The sequence below is a fragment of the Cucurbita pepo genome, chromosome LG05 (assembly GCF_002806865.2).
Source record: "Cucurbita pepo subsp. pepo cultivar mu-cu-16 chromosome LG05, ASM280686v2, whole genome shotgun sequence".
Lineage (NCBI taxonomy): Eukaryota > Viridiplantae > Streptophyta > Magnoliopsida > Cucurbitales > Cucurbitaceae > Cucurbita > Cucurbita pepo.
Window position 1 is genome coordinate 7,652,016 of NC_036642.1, and position 8,975 is coordinate 7,660,990.

Below are 8,975 nucleotides of genomic sequence, written 5' to 3' on the forward strand. Positions count from 1 at the left end.
TCAGCACCTCAACAAAATTGAAGACCTTGTCTTTATGACCAATATCTAATATAAGCCCAAAAAACTACTTAACATAGTTTCAGATATTGTCAGTATGCCTCAACTTCCTTAACTTTCTTCTTACGATTATCTCAATATTATTCGAAAAGAATTGAGAGCATATTTCTTGTTTTAAACTCTCCCAAATGTCTACAATACATCGTTCATCTTAAATGACTATGTACGTGGATCTCCACCACAACTTTGCATCGTCGACTAAATGAATTGTTGCCAACATGACTTTCACTTCTTCTGCCACCATATTGTTTTCTAAAGTCTTGGCATCTCAAACCCTACAAAAAGGCTTGGGCTCTAGGACCTTTACCTTGTTAATTGGACTACATCCCCAGCTGGGATTTGGTTCCCCACCGCTCTCATGGTGAGGTTTAGTTTGGCGCTCAAATCTTCCAATTCAATCCTAACTACTCCAAGGAACAATCTTAGATCCTCAAACATTTCTGAGACCATTTGAACAATCGCTTGTTGGGTATTTTCTAGGCCCTCGATACGTTCTTACATCGAGTCATCCTCACGCTCGAAGCCACTAGCAGTTGTGGCCATGTCTTCTAGGGCCTCGACCTAAATCACTAACTCACGGATTGGCATTGTTCTTGGTGGCATACCATTTTTTCGATTATGTCAGCTTTAGCGGCAATCTCATTCTTGTGAGACTCCAAAAGCTCCACTGCATCAGGAACTTCACTTAGGTAAAGCACCATATCTTCAATCTCCATCAATCAGTCAGTCTGGGGCTTGTCCAGTTCTTTTGTAGCGAACATGTTTGATTACTATGATTCAAGGAGTTGACTACTTGATACCACTTGTCACAGTCATGTGGCAGTAGGACAATGATTATACAACACTTTTTCCAATTCGGCAAACAAAACAACCGCATGGAAATCATAAGTAGCAAATAATTTGGACATTTGATTGCACATTTGTACCATTTGATAGAAAGTATTTTAGAAAACTTGAGCAAGAAAAAGCATTGAAAATAATTTTTTAGTAAAAAAGTGTCAATAGGCTAAAAGCAAATAAGCAGCAACAACAACTTTGATAGCATATCACTTATAGCTCATTTTTGTCATTTTAATCCTAGCAGGTGTAGACATGATTTTAGTGAATAGTCGTGCACCCCCACGTTGATATGACAAGAATGGTAAGACCTGACTATACATGAAAGCAAGTAAAACAGGATATTCGGCATGCACGCGTGCAACATCCCCAACCGCCTCTCTTTTGTTTACCCCAACCGTAAAGTCACTTACTGAATATTTATAAATATTCAAACGGTTCATATTTGTGAAGTGTATTAATGATTTTTCATGCATAGTAATCGTCTTATTTTACTAAAAGAGTAAAGCCGTTACATCCACCTTAATGTGTGATTACTTTCATTGTCATATATCATGTATAAGTACATGTGTACTTGGATCGTATATTATAAATTAATATATTATTGGTTATATTGAACAAAAGCAGTACATATAATATATATAGTAATATTGATTGTCATAAAAAAAATCACAATTGAACCAATCACACTATTGCCATATTCCACATTCATGTTGATTGAATTTACTTGATTTTTGATGATAAGTTACAGCTACGTAATATTTTACCCTTCAATTTTTACCATATATTTTACTTTTCTATTTAGAATCTATTTGAATGATTTGAAAAGTTTACTCTTGATCTACAAATACAAATATTAGAAAATTGTTATTGTCATACAAAACAATAAGGTGTGGTTGAAGCATACAAAAGTCAACACTTTCTCTTCCATAAAAATAATTAAATTTTTTAGACTAATGTAATACATCCACCAATGTCCCTTAGTTTGTACTTTACAAATTTTAAAATAAAACATTAATCTAGAGAGATTTTGGTCAAATATTTATAAAAATTTGTATCCTACGTTTCCTTTTTCCCCTTCAAAAAGAAAAGTATTAATTTAACAATGAACAATGAAGAACAAAATGTAAAGAGATTGATTGATTGACTTTGATATAATCCAATGAGTTGGACACATGAAAGGAATTTAATTGCATGTGTCTTGGAATTCTTAGTTCCAATGGCTCCTTGAGATCTCACCTTCTCCATCTAATTTTCCTGGTTTCAAGTAGTAATAATAATAATATATATATATATATACATATATATATGTATATATATGTATGAATTTCTTGCTTATTAAGCTATGCAAGCTTTGCTGGATATATATATATGTGTGTATGAATTTCTTGCTATTAAGCTATGCATGCTATTCCTAGATAACCCTTTTTTTACGATCATTATGTGAAATTTGGATTCTAAGTTTTAAAAAAATTGTTTTAATTTATATAGTTTAGTTTTTGTGCTATAATTAATATAAAAAATGTTGTATGACACCAAATGGATTTGTGGAAATGCATTTGAGATAATAATGCATTGAAACAAGTATTTTCAAATTTGTATTAAACATCATATAAGTTAGCTGAAAGCTGAGTAATCCACGACCTACAGCAATCTAAAGGGGTCTTTATTTGATCAACCAAAATTCATCTATTTCTTCCAATACCTCTATCTAATGGACATGAACTACATGGGACTTCTCCGTCCTGTCAAAACAGAAGGCCTCTTAACTTATCATCAAGAAAGGGGAAAATCAAAAAAGAGAAAGTCTAAAACTTTTGTACAGAATACATAAATTCATGCAAGTTAACAACCAGAAACAAATACAGGTCAATGTCAAAGGCAATAGCACCAAAAAAAGGAAAAAAGAAGAAACAGATCAGATCAGATCAGATATCCCGACTTTGAACAGCATTGCACTTTCATCCAATCCTATCTTCTTCATTGTTCGTCGCCTTTTAAATCATTTTCGACTACGCGGGGTAAGAGCTGTGTTTTATTGACGTGGCACAATCCAAAGGAGCGTGTGAATCCAGGGGTAGCAAAAAGCACTTGTAAAGATAACCTACAAATGGATGAGAACAAGCTAATGTTCTTCCTCTAAACAAATTCTTTGAAAGTCAGAACCAGTCCCATAATTCTTTGTTTCGGCGCCTCAGTATCAATTGTCAAATTGCATACACTATCTCGCCACTGCTTTCTATATCAAGATCAGATTCATAATCTAGACCATCCATGTCATCGTCATCGTCCATGTCAAAGTTATCTGCCATGTAGGTAAGGCCATGTGAACCAACTGCTGGTATTGTAGCCTCAGCAATTATCTGCATTATTGTATCGAGACTCTGCATTGGTTGATCAGGCTCTTCAAATTGATTTCCCATTGTGTTTTCATCCATCAAGTCTGATGGGAGATTCTTCAAAAACCAGGAATGGTTCTTGATCTCAGGAATAGTGATTCTCTGTCAGGTATATTAACACATGAAAGAGAGTAAATATGATCCGTTGTTGGATGAGATGGAAGATGCTGAAACTTGAACAATATACAACTACATAGATAGCAATTTCAAAAGACAACTAAAACTGCTTCGATTCCAATCCACAACAAAAAATGGCAAAAGGTCAAGTCCCAAAATCATACGGTCACTAGACTTACTACATCAACCATAATGATTTTAGTCTGCAAATGTCTACGTCTTATTGAAAAGACGAGTCTTGGAATCAAATCACTATCTTAAAATTATTCAGAAACTTAGGACTCCTTTGGAAACAGTTGTCAAATAGCTATCTGATTATTAGAACACAAATGTAATGAAAATTTGAGGATATAAGTTTAGGTAACCGTTCATAGAAGTTTTTTCTAGTTTCTCTCAAGTCTCAAGTGTCTTCATGGATGACTTGAGTTTTGGAGTAAATGGAGTTGATCTCCCTCAATGAGTTCGTTGATAATAACGTACAGGTCATTAAAAACAATTTGGAAAACAAAATGAAAAACGAATTTTGAAAATAACTTGTCAAACAAGTTCTTAGAGTTCAGGGTAGTGCAATATCAAGTTTGAAAGAAAGAAGAGTCACTCAAGTAAACAAAGTGGTTAGGTCAAAATGAAGTAAGGGAGGTCGTTCAAATAAAGCTACTAACCTGGACATGATGAGTCCAAAGTTTCAGACAAGGGTAAATCAATCAATCCAAAACATCCCAGGTAAACCAGCAGGGCGACTTAAAGAAAAGTTAAAATCAGTTAGCGTTAATATTTAAGGCCTCACATTAAAAGCATGTGCATAGAAATCCCAGTATTGGGGCCTTCAAAGAGATATTGCAGAAATATGATCAAATTGAGATAATTTGAAGAATCAGCAGAACCCGGATTTCAAAATAAGAATAATAAATACTCCTTACTGTAGCATAAACAAACAAATTTAGTTTTTAGTCATACCGTTGCAGGATCTGCCACAAAAATCCTTGATATCAGATGGCGACACTCGGGAGATATTTGTACACAATCTGGAATAGCATACTGCACGCTTAGGATTCTCTGCAATGGACCGATAGAAAAGCTTGAGCTTATGCATTTTCAACTGAGAGTAACAAAATATTAGTAGGGTCATCTCCCATACTTGTATTGTCTTTCGGAAATCCTTCGGTTCATCAGGATCCTCAAAAGGATAGGCTCCGACAAGCATTACATAGAGGGTCACTCCACATGACCATACATCTGCAGTCTGATGTTTCATAGGGAATCAAGATAAAATGCCTTTTAAAGTCTACTATCTTCTAGCTTAGATGTAATGTGATACACGACGTTTAATGGTAAACATGTTGTTCAGTGAGTACTTTACTTACTGAGAGAGTACAAGTTAAATTGACAAGATGGAATGAATGATGAAGAAAAAAAAAAACTGTTGATACGCTTTGATACAGCCTACCCTAATGTGTAATTCCAAAGCACGACAAGATTCTATGAATAGTATAATATAAATTTAAGCTTAGAATAAAAATTCACGTAGCATGTTCAGTTTTTCAGAAAAGATTGAGCCATGATTTACAAATATGAGAATAAATACAATTGTAACAGAGTTTCATGCTAATATTAAAATAACAGCCCCAATAAAGCAGTCAGATTAGTTGTCACGGGGGAGTGGTTTGTCTTTGACGAGAAATACCCCCCTTTTGGATTGTAATTATCCTTTATTCTTATTTAAACTAATTGGAGCCTCCTCCGTAGAGGCTTTTGGCTTTTTTCCAAGGTCCTATAGTCTTGGGCTATTTTTCTGTGTTNGGGGGGGGGGAGTATGTGAGTTGAAGACCACCATTCCCCAACTCATATCTAAATAAAAGAGAGAAGAAGAAAAGTTTAAAAAAGATCACCCATCCAATGATAAGGTGGTAGAGATCAAACAGCAAGCTACTCCCTGGAAAATTTGACAGCTTGAAGTAGAAGTACATATAGCATCTTCAAAATCTCTTGATTGAGCCTACTTCTATGATGCAAATATTGAGAGGTTATTCTTCTGCCATCAGTGAAGTTCCTAATAAAAAAATTCAATCACTGGACTAAACTTTTTGGCCATACAAGTGGCCCTGCAATGCCCTCGTCCAATTAAATATGAAGGAGCCAACAACTTATCTTGATGATTTGAGAATTGGAAAAACAGACAAAAAGAAGAACGCAACCAATTTACACTGTCACTAAATTAAAAAGTGTCCAACTAATGCAAGTACTCTAGTTGGCTAGGTTGAGAATAGCATGCAGGAAAACATGTCAGATTTTCAAACTGTTGTCCAGTAGTCAGTAAAGAATTCATGAATCCATCAAATGGAAACATCAGAGACCACATTGAAGGTCACCAGAAGTAATCTAGAAGAATCTTACCTTGCCATCATATTCTTGCCTTAATAGCACTTCTGGAGCAATATATGCAGGTGTCCCCACAGTTGACTTTGGTTGTGAATGAAGCACTGATGACTGAAGAATATAAAGAATATCAGTTATTCAATCATGAGGATGCCCCAAAGCAATCATTTGAAAATTGATTCAACGTGACAATCTTTTCATAGAGACTAAATAGAAAATAAAGTCAATCAATAAGTTCAAATCAGACTACCCTACCACAAACCCTCCGCAGCCATGAACTAAATCTAGATTCAAATCGTGTCTAGCACAGGTGTATAAACAGGATTAAAAGAGCACATCAACCTTCAAGAGAAAGATAAAGTTAGCTGTCATCTAAACCAGAAAATTTCCTTAAGATTTAAGTCATGTACAAGAAGGGGCAAAACAGAAAGGCATTCCATACAAATGAACAAATATATCTTAGTTGCAAAGAAAAAAATACCCCGAAGGAATAAAGATTAAGTATCAGCTACAAAGTCATGTAATTTAAACAAAGATACTAAATTGCAATTGGAAACAGACAAATTATACCTTTGAGTAGCCAAAGTCACATATTTTTAAACGAGGGGCTGGACTACCATCCAGTAAAGTGTTCTCCAACTTCAAGTCCCGGTGACACACTTGCTTCACCAATTAAAGCAAGTAAAAGAAATTAATTTTTTTTATAAAAAAAAAACAATAACAAAAAGTTTCCACTGCCTTCCAGGGATAGGATGTAGAAAAGAAGATGATAAGGATTGAAGATTCATATAACCGTTCAAGTACCATGGCATGGCAGAAGCTGACTCCTGATATAAGCTGCTGAAAGAAGAAGCGAGCCTACACCAGGATGATAAGAGATCAATTCCGGAACAAGAGTAAATGATGATAATCATAAGAAACAAAATGTAAATTTAAAAAAATCAAGACCTCATCCTCACTAAAGCGTCCTGCGTTGCTAATGCGCTCGAAGAGCTCTCCTCCAGATGCATATTCCATTACAATTGCAAGATGGGTAGTCGTCAAGATGACCTTTATCCATGGCAGGAGTACCCAGAGATCGAAAGAAGTCAATGATACTTAAGTTAAAAAAAAATAGAGAAAAAACAAAAAAGCAATAAAGTTGGAATTAGACTACCTCTCTGAACCTGACTATGTTAGGGTGCCTCAGGGACCTGTGATTGATGATTTCTCGCTGAACATTTTCATCTATCTACAAGACGACAGCTTCATAAGAATTAAGAAGAAAAACATAATCCTCATAGCATTTGATTGAGAACTTGCCCACTAACTATTGGAATTAACACAATCCCAAGTGAAATTGTCTTTGAAGATTTTAGTTTCTAGATACAAGTTTTACGGTGGATTTATCTTGTGTTCTGTTCTCTCGTAATTCAGTAGCTCAATTATTTATATAAAAGAACATGCCAGTCCTAAAGAAGAACACCAGTCAACGAACTCAACAGATTCAAATATAGCAAGTTCATGCATGAAATACATGAGCTATGATAGGTAAAGAAAGATGGAAACAGCTAGGAGCATTAAATTACAAACTTATGTCACTCTCGCTAGCATTTCATATAAATTTTCAGATTTTTTTTTTTTTAAATATAGATTTTGAATGGGAAAGAAAAAAGACCTGAACAAAAACATAGTTCCTCTTCTCACTCCCAGTTTACGGGAAAAACAAAAAAGAACAAATACTTCATCCTTATACGCATCAATCACTACAGCTAGTTCTCAAGTTAAAAAAGAAATTTCCCAAAATACAAAAAGAGTAAAGAAATAAAAAGAAAGCAGAGTTGTGCCAAGGCAAACCCCAAAATCCAAATAGAGATATTTCAAATTGGCAAGTAACAGATGAAAAAGAAAAGCACCCAATCACAAGATGCTTGTGCGAGTTCAAAAGGAAAAAAAAGAGCCATAAAAGCACCCAATGATTAAAACTTAAAAGTAGAACAGAACAGAACAAACAACTGTAAGTCACACTAGCAATGGAAGATAAAAACGCTCAAGAAGAACAACAAAAGCTAAAACCTAAATTTCCTTAAATAGATTAAAAGGTTACAACAAGTGAAAGACTGAGCTCCAAAAGCTTATGTAAAACCAGTAAGAAAAGAAAAGAGTTAACTCAGAATCCAGTATAGACCTTATCGCCTCGCTCAATATACTTGACAGCGACAAGCTCTTTAGTATGTTTGTCTCTCATCAGCCTGGCAACCCCAAAATTCCCAGAGCCGATATCTCGGACGAAATCATAGCGGTCACTGTCGTGCATAATCGGCATATCCATGGCCGGCCCCACAGTAATCGTCGACCGATCCATTCTTGAAGGCGAAAATTCGATCACATACGAGAGGAATGGAAAGGTCGGGACGAAATAGAAGGAAAGGTTTCAGTGGATCGGAGTCAGGGGTCGTGGAAGCTCGTATCGGAGGTTCACCGGTGGGATGAATTCTCCGTTGAACTGCGAAGGATGGTGAGTGAATTCGGAGGAAGAGGGAGTTGATCGGCGACGGATTAATACCTGTGGAGATTGAACGGAGAAATTTTAAATAATGTTGCAGAGAGGATATTTTATTTTGAAGAATTGGGATATTTTTAGTTTGACGCAGGATGAAGATGAAGGCGTGTCGTTTAATGGGAAATAGTCATAGGTGAGTGTTACGACGACGTTTTGACTCAAGTTGGCTTTGTCCATTGTCCAATGAAATTGACCATTCCTCCTGCNTTCTTTTGGGTGTAAATTCCTAAAATGTCCTTTATTTGGATAATTCCGGTAAACTCACGTGAACCCAAAGTGTCCAGCCGTTAAGTGCTATAATCTAATGCGGTAGCGCCCACGTTGGGATTGCTTATACTTTTTATCTCTTCTTTTTCTTCCATGCAAAATAATAATAATAATAATAATAATAATAACTAATCATTTATTCTTAATATACCTAAATTCTTAATATACCTAAATAATTTTCCTATGGTTCTCCAATAAGGAAGTATTTTCAGACTTGAATAATATTGAAGAAATTTTACTTCAGAAGACGATAGAGCAATTTGTACACATTTGGTTAAGTGTTAATGCACCTAAAGATTCAAGTGACACTGACGTCGGTGAATAAGAAGTGAATCAACCAACTGAATCTAGTGAAAAGAAAATGACATCATCTCAACAAC

General features: G+C 35.3%; 1 protein-coding gene across 3 annotated transcripts; it reads right to left on the reverse strand.

Moving 5' to 3' along the window:
- Positions 1 to 2,539: 2,539 nt before the first annotated feature.
- LOC111795496 (serine/threonine-protein kinase SRK2I-like) lies at positions 2,540 to 8,422 on the reverse strand. 3 transcript variants are annotated; one of them, XM_023677955.1, is made up of 10 exons: positions 7,954 to 8,422; positions 6,943 to 7,017; positions 6,735 to 6,836; positions 6,591 to 6,644; positions 6,357 to 6,449; positions 5,805 to 5,897; positions 4,549 to 4,653; positions 4,368 to 4,466; positions 4,073 to 4,150; positions 3,260 to 3,395 (listed from the first exon to the last, which is right to left on the reverse strand). In XM_023677955.1, exons 1-9 carry the CDS (start codon positions 8,128 to 8,130, stop codon positions 4,115 to 4,117), a joined length of 834 nt encoding a protein of 277 aa, XP_023533723.1. In that variant the 5' UTR covers positions 8,131 to 8,422; the 3' UTR covers positions 3,260 to 3,395; positions 4,073 to 4,114. The 3 variants fall into 3 exon arrangements, with proteins under 3 accessions (XP_023533721.1, XP_023533723.1, XP_023533722.1); XM_023677953.1 differs by lacking the exon at positions 4,073 to 4,150 and having other exon boundaries at positions 2,540 to 3,395; XM_023677954.1 differs by lacking the exon at positions 3,260 to 3,395 and having other exon boundaries at positions 3,914 to 4,150.
- Between the last annotated feature and the right edge of the window lie 553 nt (positions 8,423 to 8,975).